Below are 27,208 nucleotides of genomic sequence, written 5' to 3' on the forward strand. Positions count from 1 at the left end.
GGTAGGATCTAATGGAGCGTGAGAAATATGCAAGTCTGGGCTTTGGCATAGTAGCTAGCACTGCTGCCTTCTAGTGCCAAGGACCTGGGTTCCGGCCTTGGGTAACTATCTGTGCGGAGTTAGCGCGTTCTCCTTGTGTCTGCGTGTGCTTCGATTGGGTGTTCTGGTTTCCTCCCATAGTCCAAAGATGTTCAGGTTAGATGGATTGGCCATGCTAAATTCTCCCTCAGTGTACCTGAACAGGTGCTGGAGTGTGGCGACTAGAAGACTTTCACAGTAACTTCACTGCAGTGTTAATGTAAGCCTACTCATGACACTAATAAATAAACTTTAAACTTCCTGCATGCTGTAGAGTTTTAACTCAACCCCACCAAAGTGGTGGGTCCAATTCTGGGAGAGCATATGAGGTCCTGATAGTGCAAGAGTTTCTCTAGCAGGGAGGTAATACTCCTGCTCTTTCTGGCCCACAAGGAGCGCTCTGAAAACACTCGCCTTCTCCGAGGCTGTCCTCACGGACCAGTAAACAAGCTAGCCACAGTTAGACAACAAAGCGGGTTAATTCCCATGGTTTTGAGCTTCATTAATATATTCAACAAATTAAAATTCCAGTCCATCTTTCTTTAGTGCAGGTTGTCTGCCTGGCTCTTTTCCCTCTTCAATAAACCTAGAAGTCAACAGGTTGTCTTTCCAAAGCCTTTAGACTTCTTGTGCCCATTTAACCCTGTACCCAATCCCACCTGTTCACCCAAGTTAAAATTCCCCCCAGAAAGTCTGTTTTCACTTGTGAGTAACAGCAGAACTAGAGGTCATCAATAGAAAACAAGTCACCAAAATTATTCAATAATTTAGAAGAAGAAACCTCTTCACTCAGAGCATGTTTAAAATGTGGAACTTGCTACCAAAGGGAGTATTGAGGTGGATAAAACAGATGCATTTAAAAGGAGGCTCGTTACATATGTGAGAGGGAGAAGGGAGGTTGTACTAATAGATATATTGAGGCAAGGGGAGGTTCAAGTGGAGCATAAAAACTATAGACTAATTGGGCCGAATTGCCTGTTTTGTGTTGTAAATTCTACAAAATTCAATGTGAGCCAACACAACCACTCTGTCCTAATCGTATTTTACAGGTTTTCGGGGATGCTTTTCCTGAAATTGTTCTTACATACTTACATAAAGAGAATATTAAAATGCTGAACTGTTTCTTTTCCAGTTGAGTTTGCAATAAAATCACTCGGAAGATATAGGGAAACATGCAGTAGAAAGAAAAGTAAATGACATTAGAATATTCATAATTGACCTTGCTTTTTCTGCTGTCTTTACATTCAGTTTACTTCCCATCCTTCATTGCATAAGCCTAGACAGTGAACGACAGGAGAGAACTTTGTGACTATTGTGGGGGCATTATAGTTCCAACCAATTTTCACTTGATGTGCATATTCTTATGCTTTTATGAAGCGGCAGGTGGATAGTAATCAGAAGTAGGAAACATGCTGAATTTCCTCTCCCTGGTCAAGATGTATTAATGCAAGTATAGCATAACTATCGTTACCCCAACAATTTTCATATAACTCAGCAGAGACAAAGTAATAAATCTGGGAATTTGCTTGTCTGTATAACTCAGAGCAACATTGGGCATCGCTTATATTATGTGCCCAGAGTTTTCATGTTGAATCCCTTCAAACAGGTTTCTGCCCCTGCCACAATACCAAAGTGGCTTTTAAAATCACAAACAGCAGCCCATTTGACTGCGACAAAGGTAAAATATCCTTCTTCATCCTTCTGGACCAATAAGCAACTCAGCTGACCACACAATTCTTCTCCAATGCCTCTCCACCATCATCCAGTTGAGGGACATGGCGTTAGCCTGATCTCATTATTGTCTCTCTACTAGCCAGGTAATCTAGTAGCTTCTTTTCCTATTTTTATCCTTTCCCCTAGTATTCCTCCAAGGATCTATCCTTATCCCTCTCCTATTATCTACATGCTGTCTCTCAGTAACATTATCTCAAAGCATAGCGTCTACCTCCATATCTGCACCGACAACACTCAGCTTTACCTCACCATCTTGACTCCTTCACTCTTGCTTAAAGGATGTCCTTTTCTGGATGGGCAGAAAATTCCTCAAATTAAATAGCGAGAAGGCTGAAGCCATCGCCTTTAATCGCTGCCACAAACTTTGTTCACTATAGGCTCCATCTATACCCCTGGCAACTGTCTGGGGCCGTAACAGATTGTGTGCAACCTTGGTAGCACAACTGACTGCGGTATGGGCTTGCAGCCACATATCCACATCATCATTAACATTGCAGATTTCCACCTCTCTTAACAACACCTGACTCCACCCTTCCCTCATCTTATCTGCTGCTGAAACCCACATACATGCTTTTGTCACTTTAGACTTGACTATCCCAATGGACTGCTGCTCTATCTCCCATATTTGGTTATTCAAAAACTCTGCTATCCATGACCTTTCTCACACCAAGTCCCGTGCACTCATCGTCCCTGTTTTCACTGAGCAACACTGGCTCCTGGTTAAGCAACATTTTGGTTTTAAAATTCTCAGTTATTTTCAAATCACTCCATGGTTTCACGCTTCCCTTTCTCTGTAATCTCCTCCAGCCAGTGCCACAACCCTCTGCTATCCTTTGGGCGGAATTCTCTCAACCTGGCTGTGGCGGGTTTAGTGGCAGGCAGGCGCAGAGAATCTGCTGAGAGCCAAAAAGTTGGAAACGCCCAGCGTAAAAACGTGTTGCAATTTTCTCAATGGCGGGCTAATGGCAGGTCGATCATCAATCGCCAAATATAGCAGGTGGCACGAATCCCATCTTCATTAATTTTATCTCATGAATGTTCATTAAAACAGCTGCCTGCTGGTACCCCATAAGGCAATCCTGCATCATAACCAGTGGAAAATCACATTGGCGTCAAACCTGATTGCTAAAGAATGGCATGCACAAGGCAGTCCTCAGTTCACCAGAGACTTCAATGTGAGTGCATTAAAGCCTTCCTGCCATAGTGCCAGGCTGTTCCTGATGCACAGCTCGCCACTTTGCTGGGACAGACCAGTTCTTGCCCTCCATCTCCATGCTGAGGTGGTCTTCATGGACAGGATGCTGCTGGATCCATAGGCCTTCCTGTATCACCATCACAGTTCAGTATTGCACCTAGTTTTGGGGACTACAGTGATGTCCTTCCTCCGTGGTGTCAAACACCAATGTTAATCTGAGAAGCACTGTGCTGTGGGACACATGCAGGCACTGCAACAAACCTCCGACTGCAAGTTTGACGTGGAGTGAGGGAATAGTGGTGGCCTGATGAAGAGAAAGGGAACAATGTGGAAGAGAATTGTGCAAAGAGCAGGGGTACGGTGAGGGCTCACAATGGCAGGCAGAGGGGCAAGGAGGTGGATGAAGAAGATGAACAATGGAAGGCAGAGTGAAGAAGAAGCTGGACTCCAACTAGACTGCGTGAAAAGTTCACAAACAATGGGGTCAAAGGATTACCACATCATTTGCTGGAAGGGGATGGATGAAGACTCTAGAGGCAGTGGATACAGATCCGAATGAGTCACTGGTACCTCATTGGTCATGGGCTCAGGGGAGGGTGATTGAACAGATTTCCTCATGAGGCTGTTAGCCTTTTCCCCTAGGTTGCTGACATTCTTCATGGTCTGCTGAAGACAGGTGAGCTGGAGAGAATAATATGAGTGCGCTGGATAGGTATTTAAATATGGCACTGGGACCTTCAGACCCATTACCTGAAGATGGGCAAATGAATCAGCTGCCAGTCCACCAGGAGAGTTGGAGGGGAACTCGGCTGTGTATAATAAATTAGGTTCCAAGCGCAGAATCTAGCATGGAACCCCACCATTCTGGTGAGCAGGACAGGCACTCCCAAAGCTTCCTGCCACCACACTTCATCTTAAAATGAAATAGCTCCACCATCTAATTCTGACCTCTTGAGCACCCCAATTTTACTTCCTCTCCCTTAATCTCTTTGTCTCATTACCTCTCTTTTTTCCTTTAAAATACTTTACAACCTAGCTCTTTGGTCTAGCTTTTAGATATCTACCTTGATATTTCCTCTTGTGGTTCCATATTGAATTTTGCTTTATAATGCTCTTGGGATAAGCACCTTCTGACATTTTTATTCAAGGAATTCGATAAATGCAATATGTTCTTTTGTTATTATTTATGCATTTATCATAGAATCCCTACAGCGCAGGAAGAGGCCACTTGCCCCATTGACCCTGCACTGACAACAATTCCACCCAGGCCTCATTCCCACAACCCCATGTATTTACCCTGCTAATCTCCCTGACACTAAGGGGCAAATTAGCATGCCAATCAGCCTAACCCGCACATCTTTGGACTGTGGGAGGCTCAAGGATTGGTGTGGGAGGAATGGGTTCGAATTCATGGGGCATTGGCACCAGTATTTGGGCAGATGGGACCTGTATAGATGGGATGGTCTCCGTTTGAACCGTGCTGGGACCAGAGTCCTAGCGAATCGTATCACTAGGGCTGTAGATAGGGCTTTAAACTAATTTATGGGGGGGAGGGTGCAGAGGTAAGAGGAATTATGAAATCAATGGTAGAGGAGAGGGAGCGAGTGCAAGTGAATGAGGGCATTCAAGTAGTTAAAGGAGTAGAGGGCAAGGGAGAGGTTGATAGCGTTTCATCAAATCGGGTCCAGATAAAAGCTGGAATAAAGACACTTTGCCTGAATGCACGAAGCATTTGGAACAAAGTTAATGAGTTGATGGTGCAAATCAGCACTAATAGGTATGATCTAGTGGCCATTACAGAAACGTGGCTGCAGGGAGACCAAGACTGGGAGATGAATATCCAGGGGTATCAGGCATTTAGGAAGAATAGACAGGAAGGAAAAGGTGGTGGGGTAGCTCTGTTAATAAAAAATAATATCAGGGTAGTAGTGAGGGATGACATAGGCTCTAACAAAACGTGGAATCATTATGGGTAGAGATAAGGAGTAGTAGGGGGAGAAAGACACTAGTAGGCGTGGTCTATAGGCCCCCAAATAATAATGTTGAGGTGGGGAGGGCTATAAACAAGCAAATAATGGATGCGTGCAAAAACGGAACGGCAATAATCATGGGGGACTTCAACCTGCATATTGATTGGCTGACTCAAGTTGGAAGGGGTGAGATGGCGGAAGAGTTCTTAGAATGCTGTCGGGATAGTTACCTTGAACAGTATGTTACAGAACCGACGAGGGAACGAGTTATCTTAGATCTGGTAATGTGTAACAAGGTAGGTAGAATTAAGGATGTTCTTGTGAAGGACCCTCTTGGGTCAAGTGATCACAATATGGTCGAAATTCTGGTACAAATGGAAGAGGAGAAAGTAGGGTCCCATATCAGTGTCCTCTGTTTGAACAGAGGGAAGTACGATAGGATGAGGGCTGAATTGGCTAGGGTGGACTGGGAGAGCAGACTGGTAGGTAGGACAGCTGAGGAACAGTGGAGCATTTTTAAGGAGATCCTTTTCAGTACTCAGCAACAATATATTCCGGTGATGAAGAAGGACTGTAAGAAAATAGGATAACCAGCCGTGGATAATGAAGGAAATTAATGAGAGCATTAAATTAAATACCGATGCGGACAGAGTGGCCAAAAATAGTGGAGAATCGGAAGATTGGGAAAACTTTAAGAAACAACAAAGAAAGACTAAGAAAGTGATAAAGAAAGGAAAGATAGGTTATGAAGCTAGGCTAGCTCTAAATATAAAAAATGACAGCAAAAGCTTTTACAAATATATAAAAAGGAATGGAGTGGCAAGAGTGAATGTTGGACCCTTGGAGGACGAGAGGGGGGATTTAATAGTGGGAAATGAGGAAATGGCTGAAACTTTAAATACGTTTTTTGTGTCGGTCTTCACGGTGGAGGACACAAATAGTTTACCGAATATTAATGATAGAGAGTTGGTAGGAGGAGAGGTACTCAAAACAATTAATGTTACCAGGGAGGCAGTGCTTGGTAGACTAACGGGACTGAAGGTGGACAAGTCCCCGGGCCCGGATGGAATGCATCCCAGGGTACTGAAAGAAATGATGTGGAGATGCCGGCGTTGGACTGGGGTGAACATCGTAAGAAGTCTCACAACACCAGGTTAAAGTCCAACAGGTTTATTTGGTAGCAAATACCATAAGCTTTCGGAGCGCTGCTCCTTCGTCAGATGGAGTGGAAATGTTTCCACTCCATCTGACGAAGGAGCAGCGCTCCGAAAGCTTATGGTATTTGCTACCAAATAAACCTGTTGGACTTTAACCTGGTGTTGTGAGACTTCTTACTGAAAGAAATGTCAGAGGTAATAGCGGATGTGTTAGTGGTTATTTGTCAAAATTCGTTGGATTCTGGGGTAGTGCCGGCGGATTGGAAAACAGCTAATGTTACACCGCTGTTTAAAAAAGGAAATAGACAAAAGGCGGGTAACTACAGGCCGGTTAGCTTAACGTCTGTAATTGGGAAAATGTTGGAATCCATCATTAAAGAAGAAATAGCAGGCCATCTGGATAAGAATGGTTCGATTAAGCAGACGCAGCATGGATTCATGAGGGGAAAGTCGTGCTTGACGAACTTGTTGGATTTTTATGAAGATGTGACTAGTGCGGTTGACGGAGGGGAACCGGTGGATGCGGTGTTTTTGGATTTCCAAAAGGCGTTTGACAAGGTGCCTCACAAAAGGTTGCTGAAGAAGATTGGGTCACACGGAGCTGGGGGTAGGGTGTTAGCATGGATTGGGGATTGGCTATCCGACAGCAAGCAGAGAGTTGGAATAAATGGGTGCTTTTCTGATTGGCGGACGGTAACTAGTGGTGTGCCGCAGGGATCAGTACTGGGGCCTCAACTATTTACCATTTATATAGACGATCTGGAGGAGGGGACTGAGTGTAGGGTAACAAAGTTTGCAGACGACACAAAGATAAGTGGAAAAGTGAATCGTGTGGAGGGCGTAGAAGGTCTGCAGAGAGATTTGGATAGGCTGAGTGAGTGGGCGAGGATCTGGCAGATGGAGTATAACGTTGACAAATGTGAGGTTATACACTTTGGAGGAAATAATAGCAAATTGGATTATTATCTAAATGGAAAAAAATTACAACATGCTACTGTGCAAAGGGACCTGGGGGTCCTTGTGCATGAGACGCAAAAACCCAGTCTGCAGGTGCAACAGGTGATCAAGAAGGCAAATGGGATGTTGGCCTATATCGCAAGGGGGATAGAATATAAAAGCAGAGATGTCTTGCTGCATCTGTACAGGGCATTGGTGAGGCCGCAGCTGGAATACTGTGTGCAGTATTGGTCACCTTATTTGCAGAAGGATATATTGGCCTTGGAGGGAGTGCAGAGAAGGTTCACCAGGTTGATACCAGAGATGAGGGGTGTTGATTATGAGAAGAGACTGAGCAGATTGGGTTTGTACTCGTTGGAATTTAGAAGGCTGAGGGGGGATCTTATAGAGACCTATAAGATAATGAAGGGGCTGGATAGGGTAGAGGTGGAGAGATTCTTTCCACTTAGAAAGGAAGCTAGAACTAGAGGGCACAGCCTCAAAATAAAGGGGGGTCAGTTTAGGACAGAGTTGAGGAGCAACTTCTCCTCTCAGAGGGTGGTGAATCTCTGGAATTCTCTGCCCACTGAAGTGGTGGAGGCTACCTCGTTGAATATGTTTAAATCATGGATAGATGGATTCCTGATCGGTAAGGGAATTAGGGGTTATGGGGATCAGGCGGGTAAGTGGAACTGATCCACTTCAGATCAGCCATGATCTTACTGAATGGCGGGGCAGGCTCGAGGGGCTCGATGGCCTACTCCTGCTCCTATTTCTTATGTTCTTATGAAACTGGAGCACCTGGAGGAAACTCACACAGACATGAGGAGAACGTGCAAACTCCACACAGACAGTCATCCGAGGCTGGAATTGAACCCGGGATCCCTGGCGCTGTGAGGCAACTGTGATAACCACTGTGCTACCGTGCTGCCCACTAATTGTCTTTATGTTTCTGTTTGTCTCTTTTCCAGTTTCTTTTTCTGACTCTCTGTTTTTTCAATGCTCATTGCAGGTACTTGTTATGTATTTATAGTGGTTTTAGTGATTCGTTACCAGCAGCATTGCAGCTGAACAGAGATTGTATGTGACTGACCATTTGTGCGAGTAACTGGGCAGTATTACATCACAGCCTGTAGTGTTAATGGCCGGAATCTTCCAGCCATTCACACCAGCGGAATTCTCTGATCCCGCTGCAGCGAACAAAGATTTGGCTGAGCACCAAATTCCCGGTCCTCTCTTGCAGCGGCAGCGAGGCGTAAACGGCTAGAAAATTCCAGCCAACATCTCCTGAATAAAGCTCTCAATTTAGTTGAACCTCCATGGCCTCCGAAAGTTAATCTTGCAAACACCACAGTACTGGAACATTTTTCATAGCTCAGGGAGCCTAGGATACCTTTGGCAGTCAGTAACTTCCATAAAAGAAGACAAGGAAGTAGGACACGGGAAACAATTGTGCTAGACAAAGGCCCTGGTAGCACGGCAAGCCAGAATGATGATAAACCTTTATGAGAGGAAATCAGAATAGGAAGTTTTCGAACTTTAGTCGTTACTTTGTGAGGGTAGAAAAAAATGGATGAGTTAGATTTGTTAGCTGGAATTCTCTAGCCATTCGTGCCAGCGGGATTCTCTGGTCCCACGAGCAGCGCACCCCTGCCTGCGGGTTTCCCGTCGGCAAGGGGTGACGTCAGTGAGAATTTCCATTGACAGCGGTGAGACCAGAGAATCCTGACAATAGTAAACAACGTGCCGGCAGGAAACACTCACCTATTATTTTTCTGCCTAACTCATTTGAGGTTCTGTGTAATATCTGAGCCCCTGTAGGCAGAAGACCATGGTTAATTCTGCATTAAAATCTGTTCAATCAGACCCTCACATCCACTTTTTAGGCCTCTGTCCCCATTCAAACCATTATTCTCTCTCTTACACCCTCGTCATTTCTCTTAATACAGTACTCATCTCCACTTAATTAAATCCAAGACTTGAGTTTTTCTGATGGGCAACTGCTTTAGCCATTTTCCAGATCTAGTTGGACCACAAAGAAGTTCATTTATTAGTCACAAGTAGGCTTATATTAACACCACAAATAAGTTAGTCTGAAAATCCGCTAGTTGCCACACTCTGGCACCTGTTCAGATACACTGAGGGAGAATTTAGCATGGCCAATGCTAACCAGCATACTTTTCAGACTGTGGGAGGAAACCAGATCACCCGGAGGAAACCCACGCAGACACAGGGAGAACGGGCAGACTCCGCACAGACAGTGGCCCGAGTCAGGAATCGAACCCAGGTACCTGGCACTGTGAGGCAGCAGTGCTAACCACTATACCACTGTGTCGTCCCGATTATCATTAAGCATTATCTGGTCCTGCTCTCCTTGAAAACTTAAAACTATTCCAAGATCATTCTAAAATTCATTGGCCCCTCTTGGAATCATATAATCATAGAATCCCTACAGTGCAGGAGGCCATTTAGCTCATGGAGTCTGCACTGACCCAGATAGAGCATCCCACCCAGGCCCTATCCCTGTAGCCCCATGTATTTACCCCGCTAATCCTCCTAACCTACACATCATGGACACTAAGGGGAAATTTAGGATGACCAATCCACCTAACCTGCTCATTCCTCTGCAGTACAAACATCTTCTTAAACACCTTGTCCCAGTGCCTTTGACACTCACCTCCAACAACAAGTTTGATGAGTTTATGAACTTCTCTGTCTATGAGACCATCCATTCAGTTACCTCTGTCGCTCACCTCCTTTCCCACAGCCAACCAAGTCAAACCTTCTCTTAAGCTCCCTCTGCCCTAGTCCTCTGCATCCTTCTCTAGTTTCTCTTCCATCTCCCCTCTTGCCCTCATCGCCACCACAAGATCACCTCCTACTCATCGTAACATCCTTGCACCAACCTGTTGATCACCCAACTTGCCTTTCTGGCCCCCATAATGCTGATACTGTTCGTAGTGCCCTCTCCTTTGGTACTGCCTGTCCCGTTTCTCATCAACTGTCATCATCTCTGTCCTCAACAGAATCTAGCCTTGACCCCTCTGTCCTCAGAAGATGATGCACCAACTCCAACGACCCTTTTTCCTCTTCAGTGCTCTTGAAGGTGTTGACCCTTTCGAGGAAGAGTAAGGGTGTTATGCCCTGGTGTCTTGACTAACATTTATCCCTCAATCAACATCACAATTCAAATGATCTGATCATTCTAATATGATTGCTTGTGAGAGTTCCCAATACCCAAACTGATAGCTGTGTTGATTTTATTATAATAGTAATTAGAATTCAAAAGTGTTTTATTGGTTGTGAAGTGCTGCAGGATATTTGATGGTTGTCAAAGGGATGATACAAATGTAACTTTTTTTCTGCATAATCGATGCCCACCATTCCTACAACTCCACGTTTGAAACCCCAAATCAGATTTCCACCCCATCACCGCACTGGAAGAGTCCTCAAAGTCAAAAACTGCGATCATGTTAAACTATCCTTCTTCTTGTTTCCCAATGTTTCTGCAGCCTTTAATAAGGTGAACCACACTTCATCACCTCTCCCCTGTTATCCAGCTGGGTGGAATTATTCATGCATGGTTCCATACCTATCTATCCAGTCATAGCAGAGGATCACCTGCAATGCCTTCTTTCCCTGCTCCTGCACCATTAACTCTGGTCTTCCCCAAGGATATTTCCTTGGCTTCATCTACTTTTCACTCACGTCACCCCTCAGTGATATTAAAAACACGTTAGGTTTCACATATATGCTGATGACATCCAACTGTACCTCCTCTTCATCTCCCTTGATCCCTCTATTGGCTTTGATTTATCAGACTGCAGTTTGGCACAGTGAAGGATGAGCTGACTAATTGTTAGGAAAAGTGAAGCCATTGAGCAGAATCTGAAGAAACCCACCAAAGCAGAATTCATGGTGAGAGGGGCCATGGAATAACGTGGGAGCAGGTGATTCAGAAGTCAAAATTGTTCCACGCATTTCCCCTCCCCTTATCCTCCCCGCCCCCCTAACCCCACTCCCTCCAAGAGCATTTTTTGAGGGACAGAAATTGCCTTACTCAATGATGCACTATCAAGCCAAGACTAGTTGTATGCAAGACAAATAGGCTTTTATTAGCAAGAACTTGGAGCCATCCCTGTCGGAGATCTGGTCTGTACTAAAGGCTAGGGGGAGGAGCCACCGCCTTTATACCCGGACCAGGGGGAAGAGTCTTGGGCAGAGCCGACAGGGATGTGCCACATATACAGGTAATAATAGATACTAACTAACAGTGGTTAACCACAACAGGTAACAGAAAACAGTGGTTTACCACACTCAATTTTATTGGATGTTACGTTCTGGTTATGAGGGGTTCCATTTTCATTTTCACTAACCAATGTGACACCATTTTAACACACACAATCACACCACGTGCATTCGAAGTTCACACACACACACACCAGTTTACTGCTGGGCCCTTGTCAGCTACAGAAGATAAAATTAACATTTAGGCATCAATCAAAGCACTGCTTCCCCCAGTAACAATGCAACTGGAAAGGAAACGTATTCTTCACAACTGTATATCTATGATGTGTTTGTGTGCAGGATTTTCTCTTGCTCTTTTCAGGAAAACAACAAACTGTAAATAAATTTTGAATATTCTGAACAACTCTCTCAGAATTTTCTGCTGGGGGCCTGTGCTCTCAGGTTCATTTTCTTTCCCACCTGCTTTTGCTGTACCTCCTCTAAAATTAAAAATAAATCATTGTCCCCGAGAGCCTGTGATCAAACGTATTTGCAAATTAGTACCTCCCTGGCAATCATGGAAAGAGTGAAAGAAAACCCTGCACACACAAACACATCCAAAGAGTGCACTCTCTCTCCACTTGAATTGTCATGGGCAGGCAGCATTATGATTGATGGTTGTTGTTAATTTTATCTTCTGTAACTACAAAGCTCTGGCAACGAACGGGGTTGGGGAGGAAAAGAAAGAGAGAGAGAGAGAGAGCCATCAGCTGCTCATAATGAGATGAAAATAATATGAGCAACAACAAAGAGGCCACATTGCGGAAAGAAGACAATGCATAAAAATGCAGAAGCAGTACCACAGCACAGCCAGTTGTGAGAGTGCAAAGATTCCCAGAGAGGATCCAGCACTGGAACGTCTTGCAGAGGTTGCCGTGGCATGTCATCGATGAAGCCGAACATCTCGCCAAGGTTATCCCCACGACTTGCCTTCAAACAACGGCGCAACCTCAAACAGACCATTGTCCGCAGCAAACTACCCAGCCTTCAGGTGAACAGCGACCATGACACCACACAACCCTGCCACAGTAACCTCTGCAAAACGTGCCGGATCATCGTACATGAGAACACTACCCACCAGGTAGATGGTACATACTCATGAGACTCGGCCAACATTGTCTACCTCATACGCTGCAGGAAAGGATGTCCCGAGGCATGGTACATTGGTGAGACTATGCAGACCCTATGACAACAAATGAACAGACACTGCGCAACAATCAGCAGGCAGGAGTGTTCCCTTCCAGTCGGGGAACACTTCAGCAGTCATTCAGCCTCCAATCTTTGAGTAGGCATTCTCCAAGGCAGCCTTCAAGGCACATGAAAAAGCAGAGTCGCCGAGCAGAAACTGATAGCCAAGTTCCGCACTCATGAGGACGGCCTCAACCAGGATCTTGGGTTCATGTCACACTACATGTAACCCCCACCATTTGGCTTGAGCTTGCAAAACCCTACTAACTGGCTTGAGATCATTCACACCTTTTTAAGCTGTGATTATCCCTCTCTCCACTTGCATTGTCTGTACCTGTAAAGACTTGATTACCTGAAAGGACTCGCATCCAACTATTATCTTGCAATTGTGTCTTTGTCTATATATGCCGTGTTTGTGAAACCAACCACTCCACTCACCTGATGAAGGAGCAGCGCTCCAAAAGCTCATGATTCCAAATAACTTCAATCTGGTGTTGTGAGACTTCTTACTGAGGAAACGTTGGACATACTAGGCTTGTATACACTGGAGTTTAGGAGAGTAAGAAGCAACTTGAGTGAAACATAAAAGATCCTTGGCAGGGTGGAAGTGTAGAGAATGTTTTCTCTTGTGGGAGAATCTAGGACTAATGGTCAAAAATAAGGGGTTGCAATTGAAAACAGAGATGAGGCAAAAAAAAAAACAATTTCCAAAAAAAGTGACAAATTGTTAGGTTCAGACTAAAAATCGGCATTTTTCTCACCAAAACCACAAAAACAAATTGGGTGGGTGTATGCGCAGTCAAGTCTGGCAGGCAGGGCCTGATGGTGCCAGCCTTACCGGCTCTACAGAGATCAGGGCGCCATCTTTAATAGGCACTCCAATCTGCGAAAACAATAAGCTCCCTCCCACCACCCTCCCGCCCCTCCACAAGCTTTGGAGTGACACCCACCCAAACCCACCCACATGCCCTGCACTGGCATCAGCATGCACCCCTCTCCCTACCACATCACACATAAGGGGAAACCCTCCATGGAAGTGCCCATGTCAGTGCCCTCTGGCACTGCGTGAGGGTAGTATCAGGTTAGCCATGATTTTGTTAAATGGGGGAGCAGGCTCGAGGGGCTGAATGGCCTACTCCTGCTCCTTGTTTCTATATCCGTATGTTGTTCGCTTTAAGTCACCCCACGTAATCTTGTTTTGTTTTAACATTCTTTATTCTTTAGGGCATTTTTTTGTGATTTACGTCACCATTTTCACTTTTACATCATTTGCACTTTGCTAGGGTACCAGGGGGCCAAGCCTAGACTTGGCCCTTAACCGCCCAGGGCTTCCAGGCCTCCGCACCCATAGCGTGGTCACCATGACTGGTTTTCATTTTCGAAAGCCAATAGTGATTCGCACCGGCGTGATGTCACGTTGCTCGGGGGAAGCGTCCAATGGGGCTGGATGCCACGGCTAAAGCCATTTAATAATATTTAAATTGATGGGCGGCACGGTAGCACAGTGGTTAGCACTGCTGCTTCACAGCTCCAGGGACCTGGGTTCGATTCCCGGCTTGGGTCACTGTCTGTGTGGAGTTTGCACATTCTCCTCGTGTTTGCGTGGGTTTCCTCCGGATGGTCCGGTTTCCTCCCACAGTCCAAAGATGTGCGGGTTAGGTTGATTGGCCATGCTAAAAATTGCCCTTAGTGTCCTGAGATGCATAGGTTAGAGGGATTAGTGGGTAAAATATGTACGGATATCGGGGTAGGGCCTGGGTGGGATTGTGGTCGGTGCAGACTCGATGGGCCGAATGGCCTCTTTCTGTACTGTAGGGTTTCTATGATTTCTATGTAAATTCATGCAAATCAGATTCATGTCCTTTCTGGGCATTAGCCTAATTATGGCACCAGCAGGAGGCGGGACCGATCTCAAACTAAGATCAAACTGACGCAAATCCCGTTATGGTCCTCTCCCGAGATTTAGCAGCCAATATGGAATTTGCGCCCATTGCGAACAGACCCGCTAATTTTCACCTAAAATTTCTTCTCTCAGAAGGTCATGAGCCTTTGGAACTATCTTCCTGAAAAGGTGGCAGAAGGCCTGATAATTATATTTAAATATATTCAAATGAGGATCCCAATGGTCAATGTCGGGATACCTGCTCCATAATTGGCAGGGTGCGGGGACAATTGCAGCGGGAAATCCCGCCAATGTAAAATGCGTTTCGGGACTCATGCAGGATTTTCCATCTCCTGATCCTAACCCCTGAAAACAGGAGTGAAGTAGTGAAGTATCCCCTCTGCCCCCTATTTTTAAGATCTTCAAAATGGATCACAATCCACACTTCCAACTCCGCTATAACTCACCCAAAGTTTAAATCAGTCACAAAATTGAAGTCTCTAGAGGAAAATAATTTTCATACGCAGCATTACTTCTGATTGAAATTTTAAAAATCAGAAACAGAACAAGTAAATACACTTCTCTATATAATTGGGCTAATTGCTGATGACATAATTGGGTGACAAGATATTGATTCATCTGCCAAATTTGAGGTTTTAAAATCCTTTGACGTTTATTTCTACAAAATATTGGAAAGAGCTAAATTCAATAATAGAATCCAAGTGCCTGGGGAACCTGTCGATTATTTTATAAATGATCTCTACAGGATGGCAGAGGGGTGTGAAAATTGAGATTTAAAGTCTGAGCTTATCTAAGATGGGTGTTGTAAACAATTTGCTCTCTGACTTCCGAAAAGCTAAATATGATCTTACCCTACACAAGGCAATAGAGTTAATTTGACCTACAAGAACAACAGAGGACAATCTTAAGTGGAGAAAACACATTATGGGACAGAACCTAACCCTCAATCCATCTTATCGGTTTGGGGGGGGGGGGGGGCGCGGCAGGAAAGAATGGGGTCACAAAGAGGTAGGGGCAATCCAAGTCAGAGAAGGCAATTCCTGAACAACCCAGCAGAACAACCTTGCCAGTGTTGTGGTACAAAATATCCTCGCAGGAGAGATCAGTGCTCCGCGAGGACAGCCCAATGCTTCCACTCCAACAGACATGGAGTAGGTAAACTGTGTGAGTTAAAATCCCATGCACCACACAGACTGCCTAAAGGTAATCCACGAAGTTGAGACTGAAAACCAAGAAGACATACAGCCATGCTTTATGGGTGAGATCACAGAGTATGGTTCATCATTTTGGAATACCGATATCGTGGCAAATGACCATTGAACAAATTTTAAATTAAATTCAAGTTCTAGAGTGACAGTCCTGTACAACGGGGAATCATGGCTCAAAAGCTTCGAACAATGGACCCTCCACTCTACAGGGTGGCAGGAGTCTGACTTCAAGTCGTTGATATGACCCTGCTAAGGTATGGCAACAAACAAACCCTTGAACTGATGTACACCATCCATAATCAGACTTTCTCTCTCCTGAGCAGGGATGCCTGTGTAGCCCTGGATCTCCTCCAGATGGCACAAAATGTAAAGACTCCCACTAGCGTTAGCCAGTTAGAGCAGCATTATACTGAGTGCTTAGAAACTAAAGAACATTCAGACTCGGATTTCACTTGTAACTTCTCTATAAGCAGAGCAGGTTTGTCCATTATCATCCAAGGTCCCAGAAAGTCCGGCAATATCAGCCGGCAATATTAGCTTGGTGCCCAGAAAGAGCATGTTATTAATGAGTGTCGGATGCTCACTTGCCTTAACCATCTCACTGGCTAAGGTTCACCATGGTGAGACCACCAACGGGGACCAGATGTGATGGCCTCGCCGGGGGAGCTGGATGCCATTGATGCTCGGGGCAGGGCCGGCCAGTGTCCATGGGGCAATGCCAGCCTGGCAGTGCCTGGCTGGAACTCTTGCTGTGCCCAATGGACATCCTGGCACTGCGCACTGGGTATCATAACTGTGTCAGGACAGTGCCAAGACGGCGGAGTCAGAGTAGGGGAGAGCCAGAATAGGGTCAAGTGATGACAGTGGGGGAGGCAAGCAGGGAGTTCCAGAGGGGTGTGAAATCTGGACACCTGTGCAATGGCGCACTGAGAGCATAGCAGCCGGCTTCTCCAGTGAACTGAGGCTCCGCTCCCACCCTGCCCTCCCTGCTGGCAAGAATCACATCCTGACACTTTTCTTGCGCTAAATGCTGTACGATTGCATTTTCAAACTCACCCAAAAAACGAGTCTGAAACTCTCCCGTTTTCTCACTCGTTTGGCACTAATAATTTTTTTGGTAAAAGTCTGCCCTATATCCATGGAATAAAGACTTGGTTGGGGGGGGGGGGGGGTGGGGGGGGTTGTGGGGAGAGGAAAGGGTCTGGTACTTAAAGAGCTAATATTGAACTCAGTACAGTACCACCCACACAAGGATGTGAGAAGATACAGGACCCAGACCGAGGGTCAGTGCGATGTTGAGAGGAAGCATGTTAAGTTCAAGATATGAAGATAGCTTCTTGCCTGTACCCTGCATTGTATGGTTGTATACAGTTACAAGTCGCAAATAAAGACTTGCTGTTAACATACAGAAGACCACGAGGACTTCTTTGACAGACATGTTCTGCAACAAGGGTCAAACCTAAGAACTGTGGTACGAAGTGATGAAAACAGTGTTTCCGGATTTCAGAGCTCTGGACTGGAGTGATCATAATATTTCGATAGGGGTGACCCTCCTTTCAATAGTTTGAACTTTTTGTTTCTGTCTTTGATTTCTCACAGGCTATTTGTGAGCTTTCAAGGGTGAATTCGCCACCACCCATGTGCTTTACATCCTGGTCAGAATCCCCACAGTGGAAACTGACAGAAAAATTAATCGGCAGGCAGGAACGCAACAAGGCAACAGATCCGTGTCAATGCACTGGGAAGCCAATTAAGATAGTTAAGCAGGCAATAAGAGACATCTGCATCTGCTGAACACCATCAAATACGCCTTTTGGAATAATACGAGTAGCGAGCGGGAATCACGGCCTATCAGATCCCCAATCCCATCCTCAAGGTGAAAGAGTAGCCATTTTGCAACTAACAGGTAGACAGAAGAAGTTTGCAAAGTTACAGTCTAAGGAACACAGATCGGAGGCGGAGGGTCTGATGAAACAGCCTGAGGGATATACATTGGCACTGTAATCCAGGGGCAGTAGCCAATGTAAGGGATAAAATGAAACCCAGGAGATTGTTCGGCACATGGGCAGTGAAGGAACAGGCGTCTGCAGGGACGTCGGATACCATTATTGAAGTGACAGGCAATTGGTTGGGCCCCATGTGTCATTTTCTTTAATTGGTCAGCTGCTGCAGGACCACAGTTCCAGGTCCACCAGTGCAACCCACATCACCTGGATTAAATTTCATCCATTGTCTTTGGTTGCCACCACAAACCTTGTCCCTTATTCCTGGCCACTGTCTGAGACTGTTCAGAACCTTGGTGTCTTATTCAATCCAGAGGTGAGCATTGGACCAACATTGGTTCAATAGACAAGAATGACGACTTTCACATCCATAACATCTGCTATCACTGTCCCCACCTCAGCCTCTGTGCTGCTGAAACCCTCATTTTTACATTTCTAGACGTGACATTTTCAATGGGTGTTGGCTGGCCTTCCATTCTCGTAAACGTCAGCTCATCTAACATTCTGCTGCATGTTTGCTAAGTCATTCCAAATTCCAATCACTCAACACCTTTGTGCTTGGCGACCTACACTTGCAGTATATCTGGTAACACCTCAATTTTAAAATTCTCACCTTTGTTTTCACATCGCTTCAGGGTCTTACCTTTTCCTGTCTCTAACTTCCTCCATCTTTATAACCCTCCACGACATATGGGTTCCAATTAAATGATGAACTGGAGGTCCAAACTGTGCTGTTCTGATTCTGAACATAATGTTAGCTGCATCTTAAAAAATGATAAATAGTTTGAAAACCGATGAGGTTTTTCAGTATTAGAAGGGTTAAAAGTTATGTGTCATTGCCATAATTGAATGTATGAGACCTCAAGATATTGTTTACAAGTTGGTTTTACAAAATGTGTGCATTTGAGCAGTTCTTGTTATGTTTACAACTGTTAAATGACTATTTTAATTTACCTCAGGGATATTCATAGCAATACAAGTACTGAGGAAATAAAAACAACAATTTATGCAACACAGCAACCTTCAAGTGAGTTGTAGGTGACATAAATAGATGTAAACATTTGAAGCATAAGGATGTATTTGGCTCTTTGTGTAGCTTGTGGCTTAGAAGAAAATTTGCAGTCTTTTAGTGGAGACCAGCAGAATCCTAAAATTGGCACAGGAGTTGGATACTTCAGAGTTCAGTCTTACGCTGAAATATCCACGATGGTCTTTGAAAGTTGAAGTCAACATCCACCCCAAACATGGCCACCGTCATATATGGAACACAGCGGGGATAGAGGCACAGAACATCATCCTAACTCTTCAGCAGGACAAGATATATCACGTCTTACCAGGCATTTCTTACTGCTTGGGGTAGAAGGAAATCTCTTCAAAAATTGAATTTGGCCAGCAGCTCTCCATTCAGACAGGCCAACAGGCTGGGGCAGTTCAGCCACATCTGCCCTTAATGGCAATGGCATCTGTCCTGGAAGCAAGTCAGGAAACATCACCTGACCCTGGAAACTTCATCAGCATTAACAACAGGGGATCTTGACAGATACATCTCACCAGGATGTGCCAGTGAATTTACATGCATGTCACAAACAGAAGAGAGTCAAATAAGTAACATGGAGGAGTGTAGAATATGAGAATTAATGAAGCAAAATACTATGTATCTCAAAAGACTGGGGGAATCCTTAAAGTCCAACAGTAGCATATGTTTTTCTTGATAACTGGGAGAATGAAAGGAGGTTCAATCCGTTTAGATTGGTGTATGTTTTCCTGATAGCTGTGCTAAGTCTGCACTCTGTCCTCAAGCCCTGATGACTTATTTAGTGCTGATGAAAGAATATCTGTCTCCTGTTTCTCTCCAAGCATGTAGCTCTCTGCAACTGAGGGGACATCTGAGAGCTAGACCTTTGAATAATTCTATCCTCAAAATGTAAATTCTTCTGCACTTCTTCATTTGAATTTCGAAACGAACTTTATTGTGCAGCTCTAAGTTGTTTTAAGCTCTTTCATGGAACATTCCTCAGAGATTGAGGTCTACATTTTTTAAAGAGTAACTTAAAATGTGCAAACATTTTCAATCAAATGAGATTTTCTCAGAGATTTCTAACCAAACTCTACCAAGTTGTTTTGTTTTGGAGTATTGTCTTCATAATGTAAAAATAAGCAATTATGCATTATAGGGCGATTTATGTTTCATTTTATCTTCATAAGCTAATTCAACTACCTTTATTGTGAAGATCATTTGTTGTTTTGGCATTGTTTTCAGGCTTTGCTGTGAGTCGGTGCCTTTTTCTTGCTGTAGTTGGCCTCAAACCTGAGGTACTGACTCTAAACAATCATGCAACTTCATCAGAATGCTTGGATACTGACTGCGAAATGAGTCTAAATTTGAGAGATGTAATATGGAAACCCTTGTGCTTGAGCAAATCCAAACTTGACCTGTCTTGAGTTTAGGTTTTTCTACTTGGAAAACCCCACGTTTCAAGCTTGTGATAGCCGCTAAATGTCAGTGGACTGCACCGTCTCAGCAGAAGAAAATGGCACAGCAGTTCCATTGGAGTGCATGGCCTGCACCGTCTAAACATCCTGGCTGAGGAATGAAATTCATGGGACACAACAGTGGGTCTCTGTGCTTGCCCATGGGCTCAGGTTGTAACTAAATTGATGCTGATCATGGGCCTAAAGGATCAAGCAGAGTCGAGGTGCTTTCTCACAAGATAAAGCAAAGGAAATTATTTTGATGAATCGACAAAACCCCTCACTGTGCATCTCCTGGCAGCTGATTACTGGCTGGGACTAGGTGCAGAACTATTTGCCCGCTCAAATGAGGAATTGCATGTGGAATACAAGCAATTAAACAATACAACTTACAAAAATGGGGAATGGCAGAAGAAAATCGGAATAAATTCAAAACGTCATGCAGGCATTACAAACTATATTACACTTAATTTGCTTTTTCTTCTGAAGCAAGCGCCACCTAACCAAACGTCAACTGCAATTAATATGCAAATTTCATATGGCAAATATGTGATCATTTCATGGAAGTCTAACGCGAGGTTGAACTCCAGACAAACTGCTACTTGTCTTGCCCTCGATGATCACCACTAACAGTGGAGGGCAGCTGCTGACATGTTGAATTTAGTCAGTGGCTCACAAACCATGCCTAAGCCAGTCTTTCCTGCTTGAGTTAAAGTATTTGTTTATGCACACTTGAGATAACATAGTGCCTATCAAAATAAAATAATCTTCTGGATTTTCAAGGAAAAAAAATGAAAGTGCCATTGCGTCTCGCATATTAATCGCTGGCTACTGACAAGTTTCACTTCCTTAATCATGTAAAAGCTTTTCACGGCTTCGATCTCACTTTGTCACAGATGCAACTACATTCATAATTTGCTGCAATTTAGAGGTGCCTCTATCCAGGCACTGATAAGGTAGGAAGCGTATGGCAGAGTTGGCATATCTCTATCCAAATTTCTTACATCAACTCTGAACTGGAAAGAAACAGCCTTCAACCCTGCAGTCTTCAAATAAAAAAAGATATCCTTTATCAAGTTTTTTTTCACTCTTCCACATTACCCAGTCTTCTCAGTTTCATTAATAAGCTGACCAGAGTATGTATATATATATATATATATATATATATATATATATTTACACCCAAAAACATCAGAATTAAAATTATTTCCAACAGAAAATATGAAAAAATGACATTAAATAGTTAACATCCAACCCATCACTATAATATTCCTTAATATGCAGCAACCTCTAATGTCTGGTTTTCTGATAAAAGTGTATAATCCAGCAACTTTCCAGGTTTATACATGCTTCATTGTAATGCGCTTTCCATAGGATGTTCACGAGTAGTATAAACAAATTAATGCAACTTAATTTTTATAATTGTATGAAATATTAAAAAGATTACAAAAGAAGGAAAATACTACAACTTTAATTCACAAGTCCAACCAGCAAATCATTTACAGAAACTATAAAAATGGAACATTCTTACCTTCTATCTGCGATGGTTTCCCTCATGTCTGGCTGCAAGTTCACTCTGTATAGTCTTTTACCTGATACTATGGCAGAATTTACATAACGTATGCAACCCAACACCTGCTAAGTGATCAGTTCTTGAAGTGACTAATTCGAAATTTACAAAGTACCTGCAGTCAGAAGTCTCGGTTTCCTCAATAGTTGGTAGCCTGCTAATCGTGCAGAAAACCCTGAACATCCACACACTATCCACTGAGTACAGTACACAGAAGAAGGGCCACTGCCCACTACACTAATCATGTACTTAGCTTCAGCTGTTGACAGTAATTTCTCCAAGAGGTTACAATATGTGTCATTTAGACAGCTAGAATCTTCCAATAATACTCTATGTTTCTACCTGGATATTCTGACCATTAAAGTGGATTACAAGATTTACAAGATTCATTGCTACCAGAAGTCGCCCTGCAGCAAGGAGGAGGAGGGGAAAAAATTGTTGCCAAAGCAATCAACTGCACCTGCTCAAGTCCCTGTGCACTTTCTAAAAGCAACAGTACCAGCAATCCAGCACAATTATGCTGAGGAATTTGTGGATACTGCAGATTTTCTTGAGTCATTTTTTTTCCCCCATTTACTTGTGTTATTTTTTAAATGGTACTGATTCCCTTAAAGATCCATTTCTGGTAAAAATTCCTAAAATAGAAATGTATAACAAAGTACATAACATTACAATTAAAATTATTACTAAGAAACCCATGTCCTTAACACTCTGCTTGAGCGATTGAAATTAATGTTACATTTCAGGACCATCCTTTAAGAGAACTTGCCACATTTTCTGCACTACAATAGTAAAATGTCACAGTTTGCATACAGTGAAATTAATACTTTATAAAAAAGTTGTGCACAATTTTCTCTTTCAACCCACTAACCTTGATACTGCACACTATCATTGAGAACAATATTAATTCTGAGGTTAAAAAGTAGATACAACTCAAAAATCATCCTGCAGTCAAGATTAAACATTTTAATGATAAATAAATACAGATTTTTAGAGAATCCCTAATAAGCTCAATACAGATTTTTAAAACTTACGATTTTCAATTCCTAAGGTGCCCTTGGAGTAAAATCTCTCTTCCTTTAAGATTACTTTCTTCAATATGTGTGAACAATATTCCAACTTTTCAATTTATACCAATGCAGTTTACATATATCAAATAAGGGTTTTAATTTCTAGGCATGGGGAATTTCCAAACAGACTGTGCTGTCTTCTGCAATTATACGAGAAGTGATTTACTCACCCAATGCTGCTTAGAGCTTGTTCAAAGAGCTCATTTTGAAGAAGAATGTCATGTTGGTTTGAGAAAACACTATTTAAACTGGTTAAAACAGAGCTGCAGAACTGACGCAGTGCTTCAAACTGCATTTTCATCTCTTACCCCCATATACAGTAAAGCCGTCTATCTCATATGTATCATCAAATGCCAAAATGCCAATCAAATGCCTGAGTCGTCCTGACCTGTGTAAAAACTACGATTTGATGAACACCAGTCAATAGTTAATTGTTCAAACGCCATCCGCTAATTCAGCCAGAGAAGCTAAGCACTTTAAACACCATTACTGACTGTAGCAATAATGCTTTGCAGCAGTGAGGGTTCCCCATTCCCAGCTGCAGTGTCGAGCAGTCACAGATTTCTAATATCTGAATGCTTATTAAACAAACACAGGCTAGATGCTTTCATCAGGAATTCAAGCACATCTGGCTCCCAACAATCAGGCCTCAAAAGTAATCAGACACAGGGAGGAGAAAAATACTTTAACCCTTTGGTTGTGGGGAAGAAAAAGAACAGACATCTGATAAAATAATCAAATAAATATGAGTGCATTTGTAGATGCATGTATGTAAGGGAGGGCGTTGCCTGTTGTAAACCTATCATAGTAGCATTTTTACAGTAACTGTGCTTAAAATAATTACTTAGTGAAAATAACAGCAAAAGGATGCAGGCGCTTATTCTATTTCCTTAAAAGCCACATTTAACACACACACAGCCCCCGCCCCCCCCCCACTACACATGCACCTCCCACACACACACCCATCCCCCCCACACACAAGCACCCCACCCCTACACAGAGAGACACACACACATACACACACAGATCTTTCTTCAGATCGTTCTGTATTTTTCCACCAGCGTCTATTGTTCTACATTCATGATTTCATGATGTTCTGTTCACCTGACTGTCAGTCCACCGCGACTCATTTTTCACAACAAGGCAAGGAGAAAAAGTTCCTTACATGTCATATTCAAAAAAGAGGTGAAGCATTAAATTTCAAATATGCTGAGGTCTCATGAGGGTTTTGGCCTATTCAGTGCACTCATGGCAAACGGTTCGGGGCCACACACACATCTATAATTCATCCCTGCTCAGCCACTGTTCCATAATGAATGTATTTGTTGATGAAATCATAGGTATACCGCAAATATACACTGTTCAGCCAACATCTCAAGTGTTTCTTTTAGTATGCTACAAAATTGACAGCATGGTGGCACTAAACACTGGAGATTTGGATTTATGCTTGTGATAGCCTCACAGCAGTACAGTATCAGTACAACACTGCTATCAAACACCACCAATAAACCAGTTTGCGGACAGGATTGACCATAACCTGGCACAAGTGCCACTCTCATTTGGCACAGGCCTAACGTAAAAAGGGAAAGCTGAAAAAGGAGCAGTTTGTTACTTCACAACAAAAACCACTGAAATTGCCATTTATTTTCTGGACACAACAGAAGCTTTCATTTAAACACAAGTCAAAATAAAAAGGAACTATAATGAACAATTATCTTATGGTTACAATTACTATTGCAATTATTTTGTCCAACTGTTGAAGTACTGCTGCTTGACTGCTTGAGAGGAACAACAAAAGGCTTGCATTTGCATAACACCTCATCACACTGAAACAATCAAACTATCGCACGCATTGCAATGACCATTCTTAAAAAGGCCAAGAACCAAACACCATTTTGATTGCAACTAGGTCATGTGCAACTGGAATTCTGACATATTTTCATGCATTAATATCTAATTTCCATGGTTCCACAGAAGAAGAAAAAGAAACCAAAGCTGCTCCAAGTATATCAGCTGTGACTCAGTTGGCAGCCCTTTCACCTCTTGATTTAGGAGGTCAGGAATTCAAGTTTCACTCCCGGAGTGCAACACAAAAATCAAACTGGCACTCAAGTGCAGTACTGAGAGACCGCTGCAGTGTCAGAGGTATCTTTCAAAGGAGACCCGGCCTGCACTCGCAGGTGGATATAAAATATTCCATGGCAGTATGGAAGAAGGGCAGATGAGTTTTTCCCCCAGTTTTCTCCCAGTGCCTTGGCCAATATTTATCCCTCAATAAAAACAAATTGCCAAAACAGATTATCTTGTCATTGCTGTTTCTGGAAGTATGCAAAATAGCTGCTATGCTTCCTGTATGAGAGGGACTACACTTCAGAAGTATGTCATTGGCTGTAACATGCTTCAGGACATCCTGTGGCTGTGAAAGGCCATATAAAAATGTAATTGTCTTCTTTTTCAAAACGAAGATTACTCTTCTCTACCCACTATTATCTCATGGAAAGATGTGGAGAGTCCAGGATACACATATTCAAGGGGCCTTCTTCAAGGGGAATGACTGAGAGTTCTCTGGGAAAGTGGAAGATTCAGACCATATTACTTCGATTACTTGCTGCCAGATCAAACAGACCGAGAACTACCTGGCTCAATACATCCCCTCTCAGTGTTCTGGGATATCAACTATGTTTTCGCTTGTTCAGTTATAGCTGGGAAAGTGGAGGAGGTCCAAGCCACATTTTCTCTGTACATTTTCATTGATATGGCATTGTGAGGAGGATTATATAGCACATCTCAGGCTTCTCCACTAGAACCAGCCAGCAGAAGATATGGTTTGTGCATAGCAACCAGGTTTGATCTTTTCTTTTCATAGTGTTTCATCTAGAAAAGTGACTAGGAACAGATAATCCAGACTTAAATAAGACAAGTAACTCCAAGTAAAAGATGTGGAGGATGCCATTTATCATGTTACACCTATTGAGAGTCAAGTCTCTTAAACTTCACACGCTGATTAATAAATGGTGCCTTCATGTTTTTTCATAAAAGTAACACATTCAGGTAAAAGGGAAACAGCAGGTCAAAACATCTAATTTGATTAATTTTCCTCGTGCTGCCTCCTGGATTATAGAATTATTGTTTGGCTTACTTTCAAACATGAAACAAAAAAGTATTAAACCCACAATGACCATTTACTGCTTCTCTGGGGGATGGAACTGAAATTAGATTTCTAGCTGTGATTTTTTTTTGTAAATGTTGCAGCTATATAATTGTAGTCCTCATACTGGTGCAGTATATTTCTGTTTAGAAGATTTCTCACTGCATCAGCCTTCACTAACAAGCAGTGCAGCTACGTTCGCTTAGATGTTGGTGTAAATGATTATCACGAGCGCATATTTAAGCTTCTAACCCACACCAGCAGTGACATTCAAAACACATCATTGGGGTCTTTTCAGAGGGAGACTTTTTTCCACACCAAGAGGCATGTTTGTGAATCCTGATTTTCCACTAGAGATATTACACAAAAAATGCGACAAGGATATCTCCAAGTACATTTTTGGCTGTTTTCGTACAAGAGCTCACTGTGAAAATAATCACACTGTAATGGCAAGGGATCAAATGTAAAAAAAAGCCTGATACACCAGTCACTTTAGTTCTAAGTTCATCTTTTGGCTACACTACACAACCTACAGACAGAAAATAACCTCTCTGAATACAGACTAAGTTGCTACTTTGAAATAAGTCAAATTATCTCTTGTGGTGAGAGTGGTAGCAAAATGCAACATTTTGCTCAATGATGCAATGACCAGTGGGAAACGACACAAAATATGCTCCAGAGCACCTCATAGATGTAAGTTACTGTTCATTTTAATGTAAATAGCATACCTCTCTGTGGATATCTCACTGGCAGTCTGCATTGAATGCTGCTTCACCCCTGAACCATTTTTGATTGAATCTTGTCGCGTGAGCCCTTGAGGTCTGTTTTTGTCTGACGCTGGTGTAGAAATGTCCCCTGAGGGTAAAGGACCTTGGAATTGGGAATGCTCCTGTAGTTTTGCTTTCTTTTCCTGTGGTGCTTCTTCGTTTCTGTGGGGCGCTCCCTCTGTGGCCTCAGTTGGGTCAGCCTCCTGCGGTGTGTTCGGGCCACTGCTGTAGAACCAGGCCCCTGATTTAGTGAGGATTTCCTGTTGTTTTCGGCACAAGTTACATACCCACATCACCTGAGACAAGAAAAGTAGGTTATTCTTAGTGCAGTAATTAAAGTCACTTTTAGAATGAGATTTTAAATCTTTTGATTAAAGAAAAGCAATCCAAATACTTAAAAATTCTGCAAATGTTACATAATTTAAAAATTAAACCTGGTGTTAAAGAAAGCAAAATCTAGAACATGAAGATTATATCCACACATAACTTTAAATGCAAAAACCAAATGTAAGCAATGTAAAT

At 43.1% G+C, this 27,208-nt stretch overlaps 1 protein-coding gene across 18 annotated transcripts in view; it reads right to left on the reverse strand.

The window, feature by feature from the left end:
- Positions 1-26,982, reverse strand: part of rims2a (regulating synaptic membrane exocytosis 2a) — a 702,781-nt gene extending 675,799 nt beyond the window's left edge. For all 18 annotated transcript variants that reach the window (XM_078216669.1, XM_078216668.1, XM_078216667.1 and 15 more), the window contains exon 1: positions 26,648-26,982. In XM_078216669.1, coding sequence (XP_078072795.1) covers positions 26,648-26,979 — 332 coding nt within the window. In that variant the 5' untranslated portion in view covers positions 26,980-26,982. The remainder of the gene's footprint in view (positions 1-26,647) is intronic.
- Between the last annotated feature and the right edge of the window lie 226 nt (positions 26,983-27,208).

Source organism: Mustelus asterias, chromosome 7 (genome assembly GCF_964213995.1).
Source record: "Mustelus asterias chromosome 7, sMusAst1.hap1.1, whole genome shotgun sequence".
NCBI lineage: Eukaryota > Metazoa > Chordata > Chondrichthyes > Carcharhiniformes > Triakidae > Mustelus > Mustelus asterias.